A 24620-nucleotide genomic window follows, 5' to 3' on the forward strand; every position below is an offset into this window, starting at 1 on the left:
TCTTCCTTCTTCATCCTCTCCACTCCCGCCTCCCCCTCCATCTCCATCCCATGCCACGCTTTACGACCCCGCCCCCGTCCAGAGGTGACTCAATAATGCTTTGGGCTGACAATGGAGAGAGAGGGGGAGAAAATGGCAAACAAGGGGCAGGAAGGCCAGAGTAAGGATGAGAGAATGAACTAAAGAAAATGGACGAGGGGCTCCGAGATTTCCACATGTGCTACCCGGCACCTCTTCGCCTCACTTCCGGAACCTCGCTCAGTTACGGATTGCACGCGAGAAAAGGGTGACGATCACTAGGGATAGCTAGTGCCCTTGGGCCTCTTCGGCAAAGCAAGACGTCTTCGGTATCTTTGATACCGTGTTTGAGTGGCTCCGTTGTTGGTGGCCTAGCTTTACGAGGTTGACGTTTGAGGGTAAGTGGACTGTCAGGCGTATCAGCTGAAAGCCTCGACAAGTATCCCGAGAACGGGTGTGATGCTCAATAACTTGAATCAGAGATTGAGCCTCGTCCAATTTCAAGCTCGTTGCCATGAAACTTATACATACTTCGAAGTTCCAGATTCGCGAGGTTTTTGATGAAAACATCCCCCGCTATGCTGTCCTTTCACATACCTGGGGTCTGGACGAAATCTCCTACGCGGATTTCCAAAAAATGTCCGGAGAATCTGGAATCCCCAAGGATTCAAAGATCTCCAGCTGCTGCAGACTCGCGGCGTCTCAAGGCTGGGACTACCTTTGGGTCGACACTTGCTGCATTGATAAGAGTAGTAGTGCGGAGCTAACTGAGTCGATCAATTCTATGTACAGGTGGTATGAGAATGCAGAAGTGTGCTATGCTTACTTAGCAGATCTCAGCTTGAAGGCTGCGACCTATGGAGAAAAGTCGACTAAGTTTCGAGATAGTAGATGGTTCACTCGCGGCTGGACTCTTCAAGAGCTGCTCGCACCTCCAAATGTCATGTTTTACGATTGTGATTGGCATTTTTTAGGTTCGAAGTCGAGCCTCATCTCGGAGATATCAGAAGCTTGCAACATGCATCCCGAGGATCTTAGGTCTCCAGAGGGCGCTTGCGTTGCAAGGAAAATGTCATGGGCATCACGTCGCAAGACATCCAGGGTCGAGGACATTGCATATTGTCTTCTGGGTATATTCAATGTCAACATGTCTCTAATCTATGGTGAAGGTGAGGAAGCTTCCACTTGGAAATATGAAGTTACTGCACAGCACCTGCAGCGCCTCAAGAAGATTGCTAAGGACCACAGGTGAAAAAGCGTTCCGGCGATTGCAATATGAAATCATCAGCACAACCAACGACGAAACCGTGTTTGCATGGACAAGACCGCAAAGGCTTCATGCAGGAATACTGGCCAAGAGCCCGTTTGATTTCGTAGAATCCGGGGACTTCGGACGTGAAAAGCAAGGGGACATTCCCCGCTCACCTTATACAATCACCCACAGAGGTCAAGGGGACATTCCCCGTTCACCTTATACAATCACCCACAGAGGTCTGTCTATCACTCTCAACGTCAGAAAGCTTGGCCCCCACACGTGGGCGGCCCCAATCAAATGTTGGAAGAGGAAGAAGGATAACTCTCGGCAGATATGTATTACTCTGGTCGAAATGACCACAGCTGTCATAACGAGATTCGAACCTCACGTGCACCAATTTGTAGAAGTTTCCAACATCCAACAGTACATTGAGGACAAGACATTCTATGTGTCGCTTGAAGACCCTCAACTAGATGGTTTGCCCATAAAGGCTGTCAGAAACATTCCCGCACTCGCAAAGATCAACTTCCTGGGGTTCACAAAAGAGAGAACTCAATGCGCGTTCTGGCATTCTTCCCAAAAGACAGGACCATTTAGCGCAAAAACTACACCTTCACTAGCTTTGAAACCACCACGCTCCATTCTTCGATATCTCGAGGTCACCCTCCAAGTCCAAGATGGTTCTACTTTGGCAGGCTGGTCGGTGTACCAGTCAAGACCCTCAATCTGGCCGGAAGTCCGAAAAGTTCGTTCTCAAGATCTGAAGCAGTTCGGGACAGCTGCTCAGATTTCTCACGGATTTGATGACGAGAATACCCTTCTTCCTAATGAGCCACTGCTATACCCTGTTCAGTCTGGATGTTTGATGCGCTTTGATTTACGACAGGAATACCAGAATGAGTGTCGAGTCTTAATCCTTGATGTCACGTCTACAGATCTGTATCCCGAAGGAGTGCTAGAGGGCAACGTTTTGCATAATCAGACCCAGCAGTATAAAGACTCACTTTATTATCATCGACAATTGGAGAAGAAGCAGCTAGAAGGGAGCGCAAGAAGTGAGTTCGGGTTTTCGAGACCTACAATTGTTGCTAACGCTGGTGAATGAGTAGACAGATCAGAAGTCTCTGCTCAGCGCGCTATAGAAAACATCCATGATTGAAGATTTCCACAAGGAAAGGATATACTTCTTCCTTGAACGGGTTTTAGGCATGTCGACAGCGTGACACCTGTTTCCATAGAGTCCCTCGAGGTAGCGCCGGATTCTTAGTGACGAGGAATCCTTCTTTTTGCAATGCTCTTTGCACTTCCCTCATATCTAAATACAGTACCGTAACGCATCTTTTATCTCAAGCGAATTCGTAGCTCTCTACATACTCATGGTAAATCCGACTTCTTGGTGCTCGAACAATTACGAAGGGGCTCTCATGTTCTCTGGGTTGACAAAGTCTTTACAGCTCTGTGCTCGGAATGGTGGGCATCAGAGAGCCCGGCGTATTCTACAATCGATTTGCCAGCTGCTACTGTTATGCAATGGACTGAAAGTAATTGGGTAGAGTCGTCAATAAAGCGTACTGGTTGTCTGCCTGTGTGACATTTCCACAATTGGCAAAATTTTCGAGCACCAGTGAAAAAAGGGAAGTTTCCCGATGCAGAAGCGGGAAACTTTCCAGGTGTGCTCGGACCATCGATGACATTGGGGGAGCTTCACGTTGCTCGTTGTCGACCATGGAATTCTCTCGAGTCGCGTCACCCTGTTTGATTGATAATACACGACTTCTGATGCCTAACTCTGAGCCTGCTCTTGTGCATATAAATCTGGCTTCCGTCCTCTTCGCTGAGTGGCCATCTTGAACGCAGTCTCCCACGATCTACAAGCCTTACTCTCTCGTCTAAGCATCACACGAAAAGCACATCATGTCTATTACGCCTTTCAAGGTGAGGGCTCGTAACTATCAGCCATCAATACTCTAATCTTCCTCTACAGATCCACATCCCTGATGAGGAACTGGATCTCCTCAATCGCAAGCTCGAGCTCGCCCGCCTTCCAACCTATATCACCAACGCACATTGGGGCGAAGAGAACGGAGTCGGCGTTAAGCTCATTAGCGACACACTTGATTTCTGGCGTACCAAATACAGTTGGCGAGAAGAGGAGGCCAAGCTGAACAAGCTGCCGCAATTCAAAACCCCAATTGATGTGGATGGCTTTGGGACTTTCGACATTCATTTTGTTCACTCAAAGACCTCAAAGGCAAACGGGATACCTCTTATATTCCTACATGGCTGGCCGGGCTCCTTCGCAGAAGTGGAAAAGATATTGCCAATCCTCAACGACTCTGGCTTCGATGTTGTTGCCCCATCGCTTCCTGGCTACGGCTTCTCCTCCTACACAGACAAGAGGGACTTCAAGCTCAATCATATGGCAGAGATCATGCACAAACTGATGCAAAAGCTAGGTCATAAGGAGTACGTTGTGCAAGGTGGAGATTGGGGGCATTGGGTCGTTCGAGTCATGGCAATCATGTATCCTGAGAATGTGAAAGCCATGCACGTGAATATGGTTCGTCGCTCCAACAAGATTTCAAGCTGGGGCGAGGCTGACAAATATTATATAGCTCTATATCAACCCTCCAGATTTCAAAGACGGCGAGCCCAAATACACACCCTACGAGCAAAAGTCAATTGAGCGTTACCGCTGGTTCATGGATACGAATTCGGATTACAATAAAATACAGAGCACCAAGCCACGGAATCTAAGCTTCGGCCTTCATGATTCCCCAGTTGGGATGCTGGCCTGGATGACTGACAAGCTGTTCTTGTGGGCGGACAATTACCCTTGGACGCCGTCGGAACTGATTACCTGGACATTGTTACATTGGTTCCCTGGCCCAGTGACCGCAATCGTATTGTATCACAACAATCCTCCCAGCGAGAACGCGCATACGGGACTTGTTGCCAAGAATGTGGTTAAGATTCCCACTGGTCTGAGTACTTTTCCTAAGGAGCTGAGCCCTGTCCCTCGCTCGTGGGCTGAGACAGCAGTCAACCTGCAGTTCTTCACGGAGCACGAGAGTGGAGGACACTTTGCTGCGTATGAGAGGCCGAAGGAGCTGTCTGACGACATGATCAAATTCTTCAAACAATTTTGGAAGGCGTAAGGCCCATGCAGGGGCTATTGCGTACTGCGCAGCGCCCTTGAAGGCTGGAAGAGCACAGACACGTGGGCACAAGGCTGGTAAGCGCGCCACGGAAGAGATGGTGGCAGTGAGTCAAGGCCAAACACGACCTTGGGGGCCATTTCCCACATGGCGTTATGTGGTAGGAGCTTTGATCATGCAGGTACCCGCCGACTAGGCAGTGAAACCACGTGGAATAGGCCTTTGCGAAATGCGAGCGGCGTGGGAGTGTCTGAAATCAACCGTCAGGATCCTATCTTACGTATATCATGCGCCAAGTCTTCACAGCTAAGGTATTCAAGCAGTTGGCTTGAAACAAGCATGAGACAATCACACTCGTATACTGAGTCCTGTGCTTTGGTGAATGGTTTTCTCGCAAGAAGTCATTGTGATGCTGACGTGGAGAATTGTGCCTGCGCCGCCTCCGTTGATGTCTTGCAGTCCCCCATGGCTTGCAGGCTAATCCTGCGACACGTTTCAGCAATAGCAATGGCCTCCTACGAGGGACTCGAAGCAACTGCCGATAATGCCTCCCCCTATTATCTTACCAGAGCTGTATGCATGAAGTAAGGGTCGGAAGATGGCTTGACGATGGGCTTGCGAGAGACGCATAGATAGGAATTGTGCAGTGCTAGCACGCCTTGGCACGCCTTCCTCGTGGCGATGCGGGGAGGCGGCGGGCTTAGGCCGACGCCGAGGTATCCTTGACCCTTCCTGGCCTAGCGGGCATAGCTTATCCATTATCGTGCAATCCTTCATATCGAACCCTTCAGCCTCTAGATTCTTCATATTGCTTCTTAAAGTATGTTTGTGCCTCAGACCTCTCTCGCGCTCGCTGCTTTGTCCATTTCGAGCAATTTCTCAAGACCACCTCGATGAAACATTGAAACAAATATCGCATTACCCTTGTTCGAATCCACATTCCTGTCTTTTCATGCAGGTACGAGGTGGTGTGTCTGGTTTCATCTCATTTGTTTACGGATCATGATCCACTGCGTCGTCATTGAGCAGCTGTTTCGACTATAAGTATAATTATACCGCCCTCTTCGATGATACTATTTTCTTCACATATCACTCTATTCACTGAATCGCCAAGCGTTATTACCAGCCGCCAACAGCATTAGCTTGTTCTCTTATAAAGATTAAACATGGTTTGCTATGGTCCCAGCAAAGGTTGTAAACGGTGCCGTCAGCGAAAGATCAAGGTACACTTTCAGAGCCATCTGCTCAGCCCGAGTCTGCTCACATCTTCACTAGTGTGATGAAAGACGACCTTTTTGTCGGAACTGCGAGAAATCCAAAAGGGAGTGTCCGGGCTACGACAGGGGAAATGGGACGATCGTTTTTGAAAATGAAACCCCAACATCAGCGCAACCAGCACCGGAAAGCAAAGACAACAAAAGCTCCACTGCCGTCAAGTCAGGAACTTCATCCACCGGATCTTTCGAGGCAGCTCCCAAGAAAGTTACTGCGAAGAACAAAACTCCACGCAAGAAAGCTAGCACAGACACAATTGAGATTCCACGGACAGGCGAAGACCACCAAGACAAGCCATTCGATATGATGCTCGTAAAGCCAGACGCAAATGAAGTCATTGTCGCCAATGACTTCATACAATTTGGTCTCCCTCAGGATCCCGAACAACAATCTGTCGCATTCTTCATGAGCAACTTTGCTTTTCGAGCCGAGCAGAGTGAAGAGATATGGGGTGGCTGTCTATCGGCATTGCCTACCTTCCTTGAACAAGCCTCCCCAAAGTCTCCACTCGCTGCGGCAGCGGCGACCACATCGATGGCTGCTATTGCTTGGTCCCCTGGTGGCGAGGAATTTAGAAAACAATCCCTTTCGAGATACGTGACGTCATTGAAACGCATTAATGATGCTCTGAAAGATCCCAAGCAGGCGAAGTCAGACAACTTGCTGATGGCTGTGCTAATACTTGGCTTCTATGAGGTGACTGCCATGAACAAAATCTGCGAGATAAAGATTACTTACTATGTGGTGATAGAACATCAAGACCTTGACTATGCAAAGATCGGATAAGGAGTCACATACGAAAGGTGCAATTGCTCTGATTAAAGCAAGGAAGCCTGAGTCGTTTCACACTCGCGCATCTTTGAGACTTTATCTCGCAGTGCGTGCTCAACTGGTAGGTGCTTTGCTCGTCTCGTCGGTGATTCTCGGCTGACAGTAAAAGCTGAGTCAATGCATTGAGAAGTGCGACCCGGAACCTTTCGAGGACTTTCTTTCTGTCACCGAGGGCACAATACCAGATGACTTTGTTCCATCATGTGCTGATAGGCTTGTCATGCTGACAAAGGACATACCTCACCTTCGGCGAAGGGAGAAGCAGCTGGCAGAAGAACCCGACCAGGTCGCAAGGCGGACACAGGCTGAAGCGCTTCTGGCCGATGCTCAAGATACAGATGTACTACTTGACTTCTGGGCGTCAATGATGCCTCAAGAGTTCCAATTTACTTCGTTCAAACTACCTGTGGTTGATGACAAGAAAGCCAAAGACATGTACCCTTCAAGCATGGACGTCTACTACGACCACACAATGGCCAGCACCTGGAATACTTGGCGCATCACCCGCATCCGCGTCCTTCAGATCATCATGAACTGCGCCGATACCATCAACCCACCCATCAAAAACACACCACATGCTTACGAATACGAAACTTCTCTCGACACCCTCAAAGGCCTTACGAACGACATCTGCGCCAGCGTCCCCTTCCATTTGGGTCATCATGAAGCATACTCAAGCGAAAAGAATGCTTTCAATTCCTATCCGCATCCTCCTGGTCAAGCCAATTGGCCAGAAAACTTCGCTGCGTCTGGTGCAGTCGGAGGCTGGCTGATGATGCAGCCTCTCGCTTTCGTTTCCCGATTGGAATGCATTCCACAATCGCAGCGATTATGGGTCAGGGAGTACCTTACGACATTCATGCGCGATTCTAGGGACATGAGCAGGATCTCGCCGCCGCCAAAATCGCCGACTTCGCCAACTTGACTATAGGTAATAGAGGGCAGCCGCGGATAACAAAACAGCACGCCCAAGAATGAACAAGGAACCGTCACTATGAAGATGAAATCGCCTGGCGCTGGTCGCTATCACACTATATTTACTGACGAAGCAAGTCCTTTATGGTTAACTTCATCCCTCATCCTACCATTTGCATCCATAGATTGGTGGCAACAGTTTCAGGTTCCTATGATTACCACACCATCGACTCGACAACAATCCAGCCATCTGAGTATGCAGATATCACATTGTTCAACAGACCCTCCTCACCTCGCCGAGGGAAATTTGACTGTCGACTGCACGCACTGAATAATCATACATCGGTCTACGGATCTTCGGCAGACACACCCGGCAATTGACCAATGACGTCTTCCCCACCTCCAATTTCAAAAAGTATCTCAACAACTGCGTGTACTCATCCTTCCACCTCACACCACCACATACTCTCGAATATCTTGCCTCCACAGCATTCAATCGACTTAATCTACGCTCTATAATTCACGCACCATGTCCGCCCCATCCCAACCTCCTCCCCTCCGCATAGCAATCGCCTCCGACTCCGCCGGCCACGCCTACAAAACCGCCCTCCACTCCACGCTCTCCTCCTCCCCGCACGTCTCCACCATAATCGACATCGGCGTCTCCTCCCCCTCCTCCTCCACGCCCTACCCCACCCCCGCCATCGCGGCCGCCGAAAAAGTCGCCTCAGGCGAAGTCGACCGCGCGCTTTGTATCTGCGGCACTGGGCTCGGCGTCGCGATCGCGGCAAATAAAGTGAAAGGCGTCAGGGCCGTGACGGCGCATGATGCGTATTCTGTCGAAAGGAGTGTCTTGAGTAATAATGCGCAGGTGCTTTGTATGGGGGAGCGCGTCGTCGGGCTGGAGGTTGCGAAACGCCTGGTGGGCGAGTGGGTGGCGTATCGATTTGATGAGGGCAGTGCGAGTGCGGAGAAGGTGAGGGCTATTGGGGAGTATGAGGAGGGGAAGGGGAAATAAGGGGGGAGAACGGCTGGCCGTGCTTTGATCACCGGTGGACAAAAGGGAGGGGGGGGGGCGCGAACTGGCTGGTCAGTGGGTGAGATTTTTTGTACGATACGATATGATGATGCAATAGAATTCATGAGGTGACAGGCCGGCTGGACGAAATAGAGAAGAAAAGCAAGAAATTATCTTTGAATTCGAGAAAATGAGCTACATTGGATAGCAACGCTGACTCTGGCTCCCTTCCGATTTCTCTAATCTCCTCCCCTTGCCTTTTCCCTCCACCCGCCCCAACAGCCATCCATCCTATCCATCCTTTTCCTCTCTTTCGTCTACCACACCAGATGTTTTAAGCAAATTCCCCCTTCTATACCCACCCCCAAATGTTCTCCAGTGTCTCTCACGTGGCTCCACGTTCGTCATTCCCTGTCCCTTGCAAACATCGGGAAACGTTGTAGAGGGCGGGACGTCATGGTGGCGGTGAATGATTGATTGAATGAAACCCCAGGCGAGAGGAGGGGGGAATGGAGGGAGGTAGGGGGACAGTGGAAGAGGAGGGGAGAGGGCCTGGATCTGGGCCCGGGGTGGGGGCTGAGGCTGTGGAGAAAGAGGTGTAGAAAGCAGCTCGGAAATCCATTCGCATTCGCTGCAATCTGAAGGCAGTGTGTACCTCAGGTGTCTATCGGCTTAGGGATAGATCACACTGTTATATCCCATCAGCGTCTCCGTTCTATGGCGGGCCTATCCCTGCTTACTCCCCACATACAAATGCTCATCCGTCACCTCCACAACATCCACCTCGTCTCCAACACTGATCCACCGCCCCTCTTGCGCGGCGGGGACCATGTGCATGCCTAAACACGCATCGTTCTTGCACCCGGCGTCGATCTTGCGGAAACTGCGCAACGTGCTGTTCGGCTCCACTGCATCCTTCTTCCCTGTGTCTTGGTCCACGTTTGGCATCAGACAGCGCGATGTGCGGCATGCGACGTGGAATTCTGCCCCGTTCTCCCTCCCTTCCTCGTTCCCCTGCTCCGTGGCTTCGTGAAAGCGGATGTATTTCCACCGATCCTCCTCATACGCGTTCCCGCCTACAACAATGATGTTCGACCGGAAGTTCTTCGCGCTGAGAGGCGGCGTGCCAGGCGCGAGTTTTCGGCCCACGTCGCGCACGCTGGCGAGGCCGAGGAGCTGGACGGGGTATGCGTCTTGAAAGCCGATGGTGGGCTGGTAGCCGAGTGTTTCTTTGCGGGGCGCGTTGCGGAAGACCGATCGGGGGTACGCCGGGGCGCTGCGTAGGAGAGCGAAGGGTTTGTTAAGGTCGTAGGAGGGGCCGGTCAGGGTCCCTGAGGAGGAGATTTGGCGAGGGTTGAGGAGTCTGCTTGTAGTAGAGAGGTAGTGGACGAAGGAGGAGAGCCAGGGGGTGGGACCGTTGGGGAGATGGGAGAGGGAGGAGGTGGAGCAGAGGATTAGGGCCGGGGGCGTGTCGTTCCAGATGTTCATGTCGACAGTTGCATAATTTTGTTCTTTGATCTGTGATGCTGAGGGTTTGAAGGGGACGTAGACGGTTCGATTGGACATTTCTTCTGGCCAGCAGATGCTGATGACGCCCTCGCTCTGGACATTGGGGTGGTCAGGAGTGTAGTCTGAGCTTGAGGGATCTGGCGCCCAGATTTCTGTTTCGATATTCGTCAATGCGGGTATCTCTCGTTGTGTGACGAACTTCCAGCCCTCGTCGTGCGTTTTTGGTCGTTTTTGATATTGTGCGAACGAGAATTGTCGGTCATACTCCACACCTAACCCTGTGACCTTGAATGTATCGAGCTCTACACCTTTGCAACTTTTGACAGGATATGCCCAGGCGCTTTTGACTCGCCACGTACTGTTCTTCTCTTTCTGAGCGGGACCATCGTAGACAGAGTCATATTCATCGGCAAGGTTGCTCGGCGACTGGAGGCCAATCTTTCGGCAGGCTACTGGCTTGCCATCTTTGTTCAAGGGCACGACAGCATGGGTAGAGATAGATGGAGTGAAACGATGTCCATTAGCCGTGGGCTTCAGTTTTATATCTCCAGACCCATTCTCTTCTCGTGTAGATCCGTTGCCTGGATCTTTTATGTTTAACGTGTGCTCAAGGCGCGCGTTCTTCCTCCAGCTTTTCCCAAGGTATAAGCATGTTGTAAAAATGCAAAGAAGAACAGCGATGATACCTGACGAAGGTGTATCAATGAGGATGTGGCGGAAGTAGTCAAGCAGTGGAGCAATCATTGTCATTTCCCGGTTCGGTGGGCCAATTTGTTCGTTGAAGGTGGGAAGAAGGGAAGGAGGCTTGCGCCGCCTACAATGGTGCGCGGTGTCATAACTGAAGGCTTACAAGGCAATAAAGGATGGATGACACACGATCTCAACACTTGCAGTTGATTGGAAATGTTGGCCGGCATTTGACCGCCATATAGCGCAAGTCTGACTCTTGCTGACTCATCATCTGGGAGTTTTCGTAGAGCCTCAATCGGCCATCCGTAGGACAATAGGGCAATTCTCAACACATCAATGATGGAATTGTTCGTGTCTCCATTGTGCTATGGAAGAGGGATAATGCAGCAGGATTGATCCCGGGATATATTCGAATGGCGGACGAGCATAATTACTCATCTTCGTCTCCCCGTCAGTTGTCGAGTGAGACATCAATTGACCTCGCTGATCTCGCAAAGACCGACTTCCGACTCTTTCTGCTTCAGACGCTTTGCAGCAGCTCTCGTCTACCCAACAACGGCCTCTTTCCACTTCGTTAGCGGGACTTGACAAATGCCTGCAAGGCCGAAACCCTCAGGATACTGAGGAAACCTTGGTCGGAGGCCTCAGTCGAGGCGCGATCACGGAAGTGAGCAGTTGAGATGATCTTCAATGAAGCTTTGCTAAGGAACATAGCTTTATGGTCCACCTGGAAGTGGTAAGACTACGCTAGCGTAATAATGATGCCCCCCAAATTCTGAGGTCGTCGTCTGAACCTCAGTAGATTACAGCTTGTCTCAAACGCACTGAAATTTCGACAGGAAGTATTGTGGGCCGGTATGAGAATTCAACACATGAGTAGATTGCGATTAAACATTTTAGCTAACCACGCGCAAGGTCACCAGACAGCTCTTCGCAATGCTCGACAACAAGGCTTCACGATGTGATGAAACCCGTAGACGGCGAAAGCCTCCCTGCCAGTGCAAATTCCGGATCGTTGAGCAGCCCCGAAGATGGCCTGCACCATTTCACTACACCCACTCTGGCGCATCTGATGGCACTTTTGGCGCACCCGACAGATTACTTCCCACCAGCGAATACGAGTCTCATCGTGATCGATTCCCTTTCGGAACTCGTTGCCTTGGCTTTCCCACGGACAGCCGAAGACTTCCACGATCAAAAGCAGCAGAAGCGAAGCGAGGCCGCACAATGGGCTTCTGGCAGACGATGGGCAGTCATCAGTGATCTCACATCTAAACTTGGGCGACTAGCGGTCACTCGAAACATTGCTGTTCTCATCATCAATCAAGTCACGACCAGGGTGCGCGCGGACACTGGGGCCTTGCTCTATTCCGCGATAACAGGAACAGCATGGGAAAGCGCAGTTGCGAACCGTGTCTCTCTATTCCGAGACTGGCTATGCCAAACAGTCTCGACTAGTCAAAGCAAGCCTCGCACTTCTGTTCGGTTCGCTGGAGTCCTGAAAGCCAAGGGTGCTACGTACGGAAGGACTGGAAAAGTCGTGGCATTTGTCATTGAAAAGGTAAGAGGCCTCACCTCATTGCAACACTGGATTCGTACTCATATAAGTAGAACGGCCTGCGGGAAATCAAGCTCGACGAATCTGAACTGGCTTCTCTTTCCCCAGATTTGGCAAACGCAACACTTAAGCGCAAACGAGACGAGACTGCCGGCAGCCAAAGTGGAGCTGAAGACCTAGAATCGGAAATCGAGTATGACTGGGAAGTGGAGGATCGTACGCTGTTGGGGAACAGTCATGTCGAAAACGGGTGACAACCATCCTATCAAAAGACGCAATAAGCGAAATAATCAGATGCCATGCGCATACAATCGCGATCCATTCTCTACCGGCAGGGTCCGGGAAAGACGTGCCTTTATGCGCTGCACCGCACCACGTAATGGGAACAATGCAAATTCTCCGATAATGCGCGAATTGGATGGATTGTGATAAGGGGCAGCTTGGTGACCATGGCGCCGTTGCAGCCCCAAACAATTTCCCCACGATGCCGGCCCCACACGAAGTCTCTTGATGGCGTACCAGTCTGGCGGGAATTGGAGATAGATAAGCTCGGTGTAGCTTCCCCACACCATCGCACTACCCCGGCTACTCGGGCGAGATGAGTATGAGGTGATCGGTCTGGAATATCACGCCGAGTTTGAGCCACAAGAATGACAGCTGTCATCACCATGACAGACGGATGTTCCTAGTCCACTCCTCAGGCTCCCATCAACCAAACCTGCACCAGAACATCGAAGACGACTGAGCCACCTACTCACCAGCCATGATCAGCTTTCCAGGGATTCATTCGAGTCCCTGTCTGCAACGCGTCTGAAACTCCCCGATCTAATGGCCAGACGACTTTATCAAGCAGCGCATGAGGACAAGCCGCAAGCGACCGAATCCCCACAACGTCGATCACGCAGGTGCCAATCACAGTCCGGGGAAGGCCTCCCCGTACCCCCACAGCCTAGTGGAAGAGCAGCTAAACATGCCAGACTCGGCTGAAAGACTTGGAACCCGCAGGAACCCCCACACGCCAACAAAATGCCCAGGACCAATTTTGCTCCCGCAGCCCGCCCAGCTGGGAACACCGCCGCAAGCTGAAGGCTCTCATGCTGCGTGGCTGCGTCAGCCCGTTGGGGGTGACTGTGCAGGATACCTCTGAACGAGCACCGAGCGAGGCAGGATGACGTGGGATAAGCAAACCAGTCTGCACCGTTTGATCGCCCTGTTGGCGTCTCATCAGAAGGAGGGCACATCCACACCCTCATTTTGATAAAAGTATACCTCCGCATCCCCAACACGTGCGCTTGCTAGCCTATCAGTGACGAGCACATCTGGCTTGGTATGAATCTTGGTAGCGTAGTGTATTCAACCATGGGCTTCACCGCTTCTTCACATAGTATTGCCTATGATAGCGATATAGAACGATGCTCGTATTCTGGACCAATCTAGTAGCACGATCGCGCGGACCGTGGTTTGAAAATGCCATGAGAGGCTCTGGATTTCAGATTGAATTCCCCGGAATCCTACAAGTGGACGTACTAGTAGGGCTGGCTTACACACCGGGGCATGCTTATCTCCCCACGCACGTCGAAAGCAAAGGGCCAACCATCTGACAGCTTCGATCGAGCGAGCACGTTCTTCCCATATCCTAGCACAGGACCGGGCTGAGTCGTGGTTCAGCCAGTCAGATAAGGCCCCAATGCCAGGTTCTAGACGGAGTCAAGCATGCATGAAGTGATATATACCCCTTTCCGTGCCCCTGTCAGCATTCCTTCCACTTCCATAGTTGTTCCGTGCAAAAACGTGCTTCTCCACATCCACACCGCACCACACCACCCTGTTGCCTTCGGTGATTTAAATTGAGAGCCACCCCCCTGCCATACGTTTCAAAGGTTCCAGCTGCAAGTCCGAATATCACCATTGCGCAAATCGGGCACTCTCGGCTTCTCTGTCCACCAAAAGAAAGAGGGCGTAATCCATTATCAGAAGTCGTCCCATATCTCTCGTCAACTTTCCAACTTCCAACCACGAAAATCCATAAATTGGACACGGAGGAAGCCGCCAAGACATCTTTATCTGCAGGCACGAAAATTCTCCTACTCGTGCGACAGAATCGCGACATCGTTGGATGGTATGAGGAGATCTAGTGTCGACCAACCAGATCCATAACATCACCACTATCTCGTATTGTCGCCAAAATCTTTTGTTGCAGAGCCGGTGTGAGCAATCTGTTGTCTCACTACTGGCCCCACTTGGAGCGACTCAAACATTTTGGATCAGTCAGACCACCCCAAGTCATCAGCGTGCAGGTCATCCATCCTTCGTCGCAGGATCCCAACACCAAGACACAGCAGCGCATTGTTAGACAGCTTATCAAGGTCCCAGGACAAAGTTGACAACCCCGGTGATCGACCCGCTTTCTGGAGGATCTTCCATTGCTTACCGACCGGCGCTGGGCTGACTTCCCGGGGAAATACTTGGCGGCTCTTGGGGGAGAACAGCCACAAAAAGGCGCCCCAGCAGGCACAAACAGGAAAAGCGCTTGGGGCAAGGACCGGCCTAAGAAGCCCCCTAAGACGGCTTGAAAGCTTTGGCACTCGCGCGCCTTTCCGGAACCATCGGGGCGGTACAACCCCCCCCAGCAATCTCAGCTTCACCCCCACCACGCCTCAACCTCGCGGCCCTAATCCCTATCGCGCAAATTTGGTGGGGTCAAAAAAGGGTCAAAAAATTCTTAATATACCCCAAACCATACCAAGTGACTAAAGAAGTATCCTCAGTCTAGCCTCCACTCCACTAATCGCCCAACTACTGCCGCAACTGTGACGTGCATGGTAGATGCGTCGGATCTCCTATTGCCAAAAATTTCCCGCAAGACGCTCTCGCATTTCACCCCACGGCACCCCCAATATCAACCGCCATCCCGTCACTTTCAAAGTCACCAAGTCACTCGTTTGACTCGACTTTGCTACTTCAACAAAGACAGGTCAGAGCCTCAAACATTCGTTTCCCTGCGGCTCTTTCCTCAAACCCTCGTTGTCTGAACCGTGCGCTCTTTGCATCTCATGCAACGGTCTAGCTCAGCGGTGGAATTCTCCAACCTGCTGAACCCAGATACCTCCTCTGCCTCTCGGCTACCACAAGTACCGCAGTACCCATTCGGAGGTCTTCCTCAAAGTACACCAGCAATGGCAGCAACAGCTGGACATATGGCATCGCTAGCAGGATCAATACATCAATTACCGCAAGACCATCACCAAGACCTACCACGGCCTTACAAGTGCCCTATGTGCGATAAGGCATTCCACCGCTTGGAACACCAGACAAGGCATATAAGAACACATACAGGAGAAAAGCCACATGCATGCCAGTATCCCGGTTGCACCAAGCGATTCAGCCGCTCCGATGAGTTGACCCGGCATTCAAGAATACACCAGAACCCGAACTCGAGAAGAAATAACAAGGCACATAATGCTGCGGCTATCCACAACAGCTACAATCAAGAGCAATCTTCCAATTCGCTGATGCCACCATCAAACTCAATGATTACACAGTCAGCTCCCGCATCGAAAGTCGGCTCACCTAACGTCTCCCCACCACACTCATATTCTCCATACTCGAGCAACATGCCTTCGTCGCTCAACCCATCGAGTAGCAGGAACAGCCCGAATTCGCAGTCAAGTCCTCTTGATATGAATCTCCTCGTGAATGCAGCCTCACAAGTCTCGCAACACGACCAACAGCAACGACACCTCTCTTCCTCCGCACCCCGATACACACCCCGCCTGAGCAGCAGTAATAGCAACAGCAGCACCCGTCTGCCCTCCCTCTCTCAGTACTCGCTCTCGCAGCAAATGTCACGCTCTTACTCTCATGAGCATGCCATGCAGAATGCGATCGGCAGACCTTACAAGCGTTCGCGCCCCAACTCACCCAATGCAAGTACTGCGCCTTCGTCACCTGCATTTTCGCACGACTCGTTGTCTCCAACTCCAGATTCGACACCTCTCGCCACGCCTTCGCATTCTCCTCGACTACGCCCACATGGCGATGGTGCGGGTGGCTTGCAGCTCCCTGGTCTCCGACATTTGAGTTTGGCCCACACCCCGGCTTTGGCACCCATGGAGCCGCAGACTTTGAGTACCGATACGTCGCCATTTGGGAGCCTTGGCACCCAGAATGGCTTTCCTCAGGGTGGTTTTCAGAGCCAGAACGGATTCAGCAAGGGACCTGGACTACAGGATATTTTGAACAGGACGGATGGGACGACTAGGAAACTGCCCGTTCCACAGGCGCCAAAGATCGCAGTTCAGGATCTAATGAATCCCGCACCCCATAGTACACCTTTTCCAATGTTCTCGAGTCGAGTCTGAACTCGAAAGGCTACTATTGGGGAAATGATACGACATTTCCTTCGCTAAGTTCTACACGCTAAGAACGACGGCCACTCATCTCGACTAGAACCGCAACCACTCTTCACTCTTTGACTTTCCCATCTAGATTCACCAAATAGACTTACGTCAGCAAAGCTGAGCCGGGCTCAGCCATTTGTGACCACGTCGCACAACTTCCCGCGACTTCACTCGATTGATTTGCAAGCGACCATAGAGGACTGGGAATATGAGATACACCAGGGCAACAGCAGGATACCAGACGGTATGATTTTTCATTGGGAGGATATTGTTAGCAAGCGATTTATGCTTCGGTGCAGCGGCCCAGAAACGTGGGTTTGGAGGATATCCTGATAGACCGTTGCCTTTATTGATTTAATTGACATTTCTACTATTGTGAAGAACACGTCGCTGTATAAGTGCTCGCGCTGTCTTGTCTTTCTTTCGCGTGTCTTCTCAGGCTTTCCTTGCAACGCAAACATAATGAAGTCATCGTGCAGCTACTACAATGATCGAAATTCATCACTCGCATTACAAATCCCATCTTTCACAGCGACATCTTTCCATCGACGAATACCCTATTCACCGTCTTTCCCCTCTTTCTCACCACATAATCGTCGCCTCTGCCTCTGCATCCAGCCAATCCTTATCACCACTTGGCCTACCTACCCCCACCCCATTTCTCCGCGGCATACCAACAGATCTTCGATCCCATTGCGCAAGAACGCACCATCCCCCCAAACCACCAGACAGTGAAACAATTCCCCGCGAAACCCACACCCGCACTCGCGACCCACGCGCACGAGCCTGTCAATACAATACCCCTCACACGACCCTCGCCCAGCTCTCATCGAGATCCGTCTAGAACATACCTCAGCCACCAACGACTGACACTGCATTAGTCCGAGGGGGGGAAGGGGATCATTGCAGCCGTACCCCTCCCCCACGAACCGACTGACTGACGACTAGCGACTTCATGACAACGACGGGAACGGTGAAGTGGCTCAAACAATGTACGTAAGCAGGCCCCGGCAGCGCGTCTGTAGGGTATGGTATATGCTATCGGGCCTTTTTACTATATGTCTTATGCGCCCATCACGATCTGTCAGATGTTAGGCGGGGGGAAGGGGGGTGTTGGGTGGGGCGGGGTGGGGCGGCGGGGGATGGAAACGGTTAGGTCTCCACTATAAAGGAAGCAAAACCGGGTTCTTGGGCCCTCTGGTTGAGATGGCTGTGCAGGATATAAGATGCAGTTGCAGATGGATGGGGTATGTGTGGAAGTGGAGACGGGGATGGGCGAGGGGGGAGACGTTCGAGGCCTGTGCGGTGCATATAGACGCTAAAGAGGGAAAGGAGGGAATGGAGGGAATGGAGGGAATGGAGTCTAGGATGAGCGTTGCGATGAATGGTCTGGCGCTGGGGATTTCGTTGTGCTTGTGCTTGTGCTTGTTTGTGTGGGAGAGAGGGTGGATTGGAGAGTTCGTGAGTGGTTTGTGATGGGTAAGACGTTCATGTTGGTGTTGGATTGAGGAAAGAGAGACGGAATGGAGGGAAGGGTCTTCGGGAGTTGTACCATGCTTTTTGATATTGTCTAGAGTAAGTTGTTCGCAGACTTTGGGTACCATGGTTTATGCTGTTCTCGCAGGATAATGTGGTAAGCACGAGTCAACACTGGAGCGTCTGTTCTTAGACTGAAATCCAAGTTACGTAGAATTCAGGCACATGATATATATGCCTGTCCTCAGAATATCATGGTCGCGAGCACTGCTGGACGCCTTTGGTCTGAATCTTGAGACAGTGGACTTGCTATGATACTTGACCATGGCCAAGGAGAATGACCGACACGAGTCTGATTTTCATACCAGCGAAGCATACTCAATGCTCGAATCAAAATCTTTCAATGTCATCCCGGTGGGTTTTGGCATTCGTGTATATCTTCTACTCTGTCTTCTTCAATGCAACAATCAATGTGCTTATGAGTAACGACTTCTCCCATGTTTCATATCCACTTTTTTGCCCATCGTCTTACCTCTCCCGCCTATTCCCATACATTCACGATACTCTGACGTGGGAGTCCGCTGGGTTGTTCAGCCTTGTGGCGGGACGCTCTCTTGATGAGAGGTCTTCGCAACAGGAAGTCTCTAAGCGTTCATTCGTTAATGTCGTATACCGCAGCACATTCAAGAACTATCAGTTTATGCTTGAGCGGACGGCCGAGGGGCTCCAATCATCTCCCTTCGCATGATATTCGGTGTGTCAATATCTGGCGCCACCCCGCCTCACCTTATCACTACAGAATGAAGCAGCGCCCCGTTATAGTGAGAAAGATGTACGTCCTGAGAAAGATGGTGCATGGCATCCTCATCTCACTCGTTCAATTGCTGAAAATCCTTATCATTCCACAATGCGCGTACAGATTGACACATCATTGCCTTCACACAATCATCCCGCAGCGATGGCCATCGTAGCCTCGTGAAGTCTACAAATAGAGGACGTCGCTCTCTCATACTTCGCAGACCCACTCTCTCCCCACCTTCTACTTTTTCCAGCTCGTTATTTTCTTTTTATACGCGTCTCGTCAAGCAAAATAAGTTTAGGTGTAGGCGCTAGCCTACCAATCCAGCTTACGCACATGGCCAGGTGTGGAATCGGAGTTGTCGCTTGCAGCAGCTGCACCGGCCACGGCCATATCTACAGCAGCAAGGGAGCACAACCAAGCGGCGATCTCAGCGGCACCACCAAAAAAATGACCCAGATATTCGAGTCTCATACATGATGGGAAAGCTCCTGTCGCTGCTATGCCTGAACGGTCCTTGGACAGAGTAAGTCATTTCTCGTTGGCGAGAGTGGCAGTGGGTAAGGCTGAAGAGAACTAGACTCGCAAATAGACAGTAATAAAACGTTTCAGGGGTTGCAGCGATGTCTGCTTACGGGCTTTTTTGGTATGAAGGTTAGGTCAGGATTGATCGAGATTGGGCGAAATGATATTAACGGACCCTCTTTTTGACAGCTATGAATGAATCCTTGGCTGATTTTTCAATTCATTTGATGCATGACATTTTGCTAAATCGATAACAACGTGATTTTGAAGTTGCTGTTGAGCTCAATTAGTATTTGTCCCTTACTACTGGCAAATAATCCCCATGACCATTTCCTTGAATTTATCTATAAGAACTTCACCGCACAACGCAGTCGTTTTCTCTGCGCTCGATATTCAAGAGCTATCATTATCTTAGTCTATCAAGAAGTTCCGCTGCGACTGAGAGGACTGGTGGCGATTGAGCAGGTTGAATGACATTGTGCAATCGACGACCACATTACAAGCACGGAATCAAATTATTGCTGCGAGTAGCTGGGAGGCATTTCATAGATGGTCAACATCCTTTCCATTGATTGTAACATTAATGCTGAGTAATCATTAGAAAATACGCTAGAAACAGATCGTCCGCCGTAATTAGCTTAGTGGTCCCCTTGTCCCTTCAACTTCTACATGCTGAAAATTCTTTCTCGTCTCTGATGTCATCCATGCCATCGTGTCCCAGACGGTCACTACATGGACAGTCCTCATGTCGAAGGCACCATAATAGCAGATACCGCACGACCACGTGTCCGGCTCAGCGATGAAGGATAACAAACCAAACCGCATAGCTCCCAAATAATCAGGCTCCAGCCAGCATCCACTTCTCGATTCCGCCTGACGACCACAAACCTCGTGTACCTGCATCTATCTCCCTGACTCTAATTAACGCCCATGCGCACGCTCTCGCCTACTATTCGTCGACCAACCGTCCGTTTCAGAGACAGCCCTAGATTCGGCGAGTGGCATGATGCTTGCAGGGCCGAGCCACCACGAACCTAACACCATTGCGGCTAGTCGTCCACCCTCTAGCGAGACTATGGTTGGTCTTTTGAGGCCATTGGACGTGACTATGACGATCTAAATAGCTTTTATTCCACAAGGCTACCTTGAGCAGACATGGCAGAAGCTGACTCGCTGCTTGGGGAGCTCAGGTCATGGGATGGGGTGATGGGGTGATGGGGCTGATTGCAACCCATGCCATATCCGACCGCACGCGACGAGGCTGAAGCTGAATGTCCCTCTGCCAGTCCGCCAATTTGGCTGGCGTCTATATAGTAGGTACCCTGACCACCTCCTCTGGACCTTCCCATTTGCATTTTTCCTGCCTGACCTGCGATTTTTGGACTTTTTGACTGCGCTGCTTGCTACACATTCGCTCCAGAAACAAATTACTCTCGCTCGAAAAGTCGTTTGCTTTCGAATCTTCGCTGTTGAAAAAGACTGTCCGAAAAATGAAATTCCTCCTCACCTCCCTCCTCGCCGGCACAGCCATGGCCAAATACAGTCTCCTGCAGGCTCGCCAGGGCGGGGACGCGTTTGTTCCCGGCACGTCCGGCATTGAGTATAATTGCGCCTTTGAGTGCGGGGAGGACTGCGTGCATCCGGAAAACGGGGAGAGCTGCTGTACCGAAAACTGTGCGTACTGCGCTTCAATGGTGGTTGTGAAAGGGGAGGCGCTAATGACGTGGTGTAGATGGCTGCCCATCCGACAGCTTCTGTTTGACGAAAGGGTATTGCTGCCCCACTGTGAGTCTTTCCGCCCCTTCCTATACTTATGCTCCTGAACTTGCTATCCACCCGCCTGAGCCACTCTTCCCACGCTCTTACCTCTCCAAGCCCCTCGTCGATCTCTACTTACGCTTTCATACAGGGCGACGACCCAGCTACCTGCGCCCTCGCCAACGGCGTCACCCTCCCCGCAGGCTTTCAAGCCGGTCAAACTATCGGGCCTGGCCAATCTGCTTCCAGCACCTCTCCGGCTTCCAGCAAGGCCCCCGCCACTTCCTCCGCCAAATCAGGCCCCGTGACACCCGTCGTCAAGCCGTCATATTCCCTGCCTGTTGGAAACGCGAGTATTCCTACCGCTACTACGTTCACTCCAGGAAAGCCGACGACGAGTGCTGCGCCTTTCACTGGTGGCGTGGGCAGGAATGCTGTTGGTGCTGAGGGTGGGTTATTGGCATTCGTCGCCGGATTCGTGGGGCTGTTGCTTTAAGGGAGCAACGCGAGGATCAAATGAGATGGTATCTTTATCCCCGCGCCCGTCGAGAGCGGATGCACGATGTAAAGAGGAAAAGAGAGAGGGAGGACATGTAATAATAACAGCCGGTACCGCGTGCGTAATCAAGGGTCGAATTGAAAGGTAGAGCATGCGGAAATACCTCTGTGCAAGCCCATTGCTGAATTGGACGCCACTCGATGTCACCAGCATCTACCGCGTCCTTCTCCGCATCATACTATATCATGCCGTTGGATAGGCCCTTCCCACCATTCTCCCCCCCTCTCCTTTTCCTCCTCACCACCCTACGCCCTACCTCCCGACATGCGCCTCCACCTCAATCTCAACCGCCATCCCAAACGCCAGACTTTCCACCCCTACACCCGTCAGCAGCGGCGCGTGCCCCCCTTCCCCTCCCCCTCCCCCTCCCCCTTTCCGTCTCCACAATACTCCCTCAATTTCTCAACAAAAACCCCCAGAGTTTCATCGTTCAGCGGTGCAAAGTATAGGCGTGTCTTGTAGACTTGCTCCCATCCCGTGCCCCCCGCGGCTTGGAGGGCTTGCTCGACGTTGATGAAGGCGTTGGTCATTTGTTGGGGTATTGATGAGGGGATGGGAGGGGGGTATGGATAGGGGGAGGGGGAGGAGGGGGTTGAGGAGGGGGAGGGGGAGGGGTCCCAACCGCCTGTGTTGAAAGACAAGAGGGTGAGAAAGTTTTGGAAGGCAGGGGGGTGGGGAGGGGGAGTGGAAAGGGAAGAGAGCGGTCGGGGAAATGAAGGGGCAGGGGAGGGAGGGGGAGAGGCTACCTTGGCCAGAGCACGAGATTACGTCGCCGACACGTACGGCCTGGCTGTAGTGCGTGTTCTTGAGAGCTTGCTCGCCGAAGCCGGGGTAGGAGGTGTAGGTGAGGTGTGACATTATTCTTACAAGAATTGAGAATGATCTAGTGCCTGTTTCACTGCGGTGTTTAGGCGTTGACGATATTGTATTTCGAAAAGATGAGATGATAGAGAATACAATGCAGTACGTGGTGAGCTCTTGTTATATACGTGAGCCTCGGAGACATATAGTGTTTATCGTGCATGGTCTTGGGTGAGGAGTGCCAAGGTGTGATTGGTAATGCATGGCCTCTTTTGAGGGGTGGTGGGAGTCAGCGTCGACTTAGCTGAATTCAATGTAATGACAATAGCAGTATACTTCGTAGACTTTGTCGACCTTTGCATAAAGCGTATGTTGGTAAATGAGGTCTGCGGGCATTGAAGGTCCAGTTTTTTCAGCGCGGAGTTCCGGTGCATCCGGGGGTTTTTTGCCAATTGAACCCGTAATGCAGACATCTAAAGGCTGATCTTGACAGTACTCGAGGTTCCGAAGTCCGCAGTGTTATCTTTTCGCCCTTCATCTTCAACTATATGTTCAGCATATGTGATGTGTGATGCTTCGCTCCTGACGCAACCAAATCCGTTCTCTGGCATGATGACGTCATCGCTTTGCCCGATAACATTTCGACACAATTGCCATTGCTCTACACGCCTACTGATGTCATGGCTTCTTCGCAAGATAGCCCCAATAATGGAAAACTCTTATTGACTAGACATAGCCTGATGCCATTGTATGCGCGCTCATGGCTATCCTACAGAAAACCCTCTCCTATGCCAGACAGAAACAGCTTTTCCACCCAAACTTCTATCGAGTCCATCTCTCCTATTTCATCCTTGTCATCTTACTTTCTTCCGTTATTGTCTATGGTAGCGGCGTGGATGGCAACAGTCACGATGAGGAAGCACGCTTCCGCCTGCGATACATTGACGCTCTTTTCCTCTGCACGAGCGCCATGACCAATACAGGTTTGAATACAGTGAATCTGAGCTCGCTCACTGCCTTCCAACAATCGGTACTCTTCATACTCATGCTCATGGGGAATATGATCGTGGTTTCCGTCGCGACTGTCCCGATAAGACGGTATTTCATGCAAAAGCATATGCAGCAATTCGTTGAGCAATCCGAGACTGGAAGGAAGATAGTCGATGACATTAATCAGGATGAGTACAACGGGGAAAGCCGATACACAGGTAAGAACAAAGGGTATCAGCCAATGAGCCGCGGAAAGGCGTCTGCGCAGCAATCGTCGTCATCAGGTCCCCGGAGGAGACCGAATGCCAAATCCAGCAAGCCAGACACTCAATATCCGGCCGCAGATTTCTATCACCATCACTACGGCCAAGGTGGCTTTCCGTCTCCTTGGAATTGGAGAGTAACACAAAGTCTCAAATCAAAGCTTAGTGGATTATCGCATCCGGGCAAGCATTCACACCATTACCTATCCTTCCAGCCATCTCTGGACCACAAGGTAAGGACGGACATCCACTTTCGTAGAGCGGCACTAGGCGGGAACCTGATCTTTTGTTTTAGGGCAGGTTCCACTCACTTGACGAACATGAACGTCAAGAACTTGGGGGCGTGGAATATCGAGCGTTAGGAGTATTACTCTGGCTTCTACCATTGTATATCTGCTTTTGGCTGCTCATCTCGATGATCATCCTTATTCCGTGGAGCTACAAGCGAGATGTTGTCACAATACTGCAGGGACCACAACCTGGCAGACTCAAGCCCGGGTGGTAAGTAAAAGAATTGCCCTTCAAGCTTTACTTAGTGTACTTAACATAACCTCTGACAGGTGGGCTTCCTTCCTGGTCGTGTCAGGTTTCTGTAACGTCGGCCTCGACTTGCTCGACGAGAACATGATCCGTAGGCTTGCATACCTGTGAATTACGGCACTCAGGAGCTAATCCAACCACAGCTTTTCAGCCATTCTACTTGGTCTTGATTATTCTCATCATCGCAAAACTCGCTGGCAACACTTTCTTCCCTGTTTTCCTTCGCTTCATCATCTGGATTATGGCAAAGATGCTTCCTCGAGCGTCGAGATTACATCACAG

General features: G+C 51.2%; 7 protein-coding genes across 7 annotated transcripts; 6 read left to right on the forward strand and 1 right to left on the reverse strand.

Annotated features, from left to right (window-relative positions):
* Window positions 1–1087: 1087 nt before the first annotated feature.
* On the forward strand, window positions 1088–2378 carry KY384_003409 (uncharacterized protein; the record flags this gene model as incomplete). Its single annotated transcript, XM_044811923.1, has 2 exons — window positions 1088–1148; window positions 1396–2378. 2 exons carry the CDS (start codon window positions 1088–1090, stop codon window positions 2376–2378), a joined length of 1044 nt encoding a protein of 347 aa, XP_044671056.1.
* Window positions 2379–3187: 809 nt separating this feature from the next.
* On the forward strand, window positions 3188–4431 carry KY384_003410 (uncharacterized protein; the record flags this gene model as incomplete). Its single annotated transcript, XM_044811924.1, has 3 exons — window positions 3188–3208; window positions 3258–3833; window positions 3889–4431. 3 exons carry the CDS (start codon window positions 3188–3190, stop codon window positions 4429–4431), a joined length of 1140 nt encoding a protein of 379 aa, XP_044671057.1.
* A 1279-nt stretch (window positions 4432–5710) lies between these two features.
* Window positions 5711–7462, forward strand: KY384_003411 (uncharacterized protein; the record flags this gene model as incomplete). The annotated part of the gene is given in 3 exon segments (XM_044811925.1): window positions 5711–5728; window positions 5743–6402; window positions 6668–7462. The coding sequence occupies 3 exon segments, from the start codon at window positions 5711–5713 to the stop codon at window positions 7460–7462; spliced, it is 1473 nt and encodes a 490-aa protein (XP_044671058.1).
* Window positions 7463–7981: 519 nt separating this feature from the next.
* Window positions 7982–8470, forward strand: KY384_003412 (uncharacterized protein; the record flags this gene model as incomplete). Its single annotated transcript, XM_044811926.1, has 1 exon — window positions 7982–8470. One exon carries the CDS (start codon window positions 7982–7984, stop codon window positions 8468–8470), a length of 489 nt encoding a protein of 162 aa, XP_044671059.1.
* Window positions 8471–9196: 726 nt separating this feature from the next.
* Window positions 9197–10723, reverse strand: KY384_003413 (uncharacterized protein; the record flags this gene model as incomplete). The annotated part of the gene is made up of 1 exon (XM_044811927.1): window positions 9197–10723. One exon carries the CDS (start codon window positions 10721–10723, stop codon window positions 9197–9199), a length of 1527 nt encoding a protein of 508 aa, XP_044671060.1.
* Window positions 10724–11633: 910 nt separating this feature from the next.
* KY384_003414 (uncharacterized protein) lies at window positions 11634–12481 on the forward strand (the record flags this gene model as incomplete). Its single annotated transcript, XM_044811928.1, has 2 exons — window positions 11634–12230; window positions 12281–12481. 2 exons carry the CDS (start codon window positions 11634–11636, stop codon window positions 12479–12481), a joined length of 798 nt encoding a protein of 265 aa, XP_044671061.1.
* A 10824-nt stretch (window positions 12482–23305) lies between these two features.
* On the forward strand, window positions 23306–24160 carry KY384_003415 (uncharacterized protein; the record flags this gene model as incomplete). The annotated part of the gene is made up of 1 exon (XM_044811929.1): window positions 23306–24160. One exon carries the CDS (start codon window positions 23306–23308, stop codon window positions 24158–24160), a length of 855 nt encoding a protein of 284 aa, XP_044671062.1.
* Between the last annotated feature and the right edge of the window lie 460 nt (window positions 24161–24620).

The sequence above is a fragment of the Bacidia gigantensis genome, assembly GCF_019456465.1.
Source record: "Bacidia gigantensis strain McMullin 20006 chromosome Unknown contig_180, whole genome shotgun sequence".
NCBI lineage: Eukaryota > Fungi > Ascomycota > Lecanoromycetes > Lecanorales > Ramalinaceae > Bacidia > Bacidia gigantensis.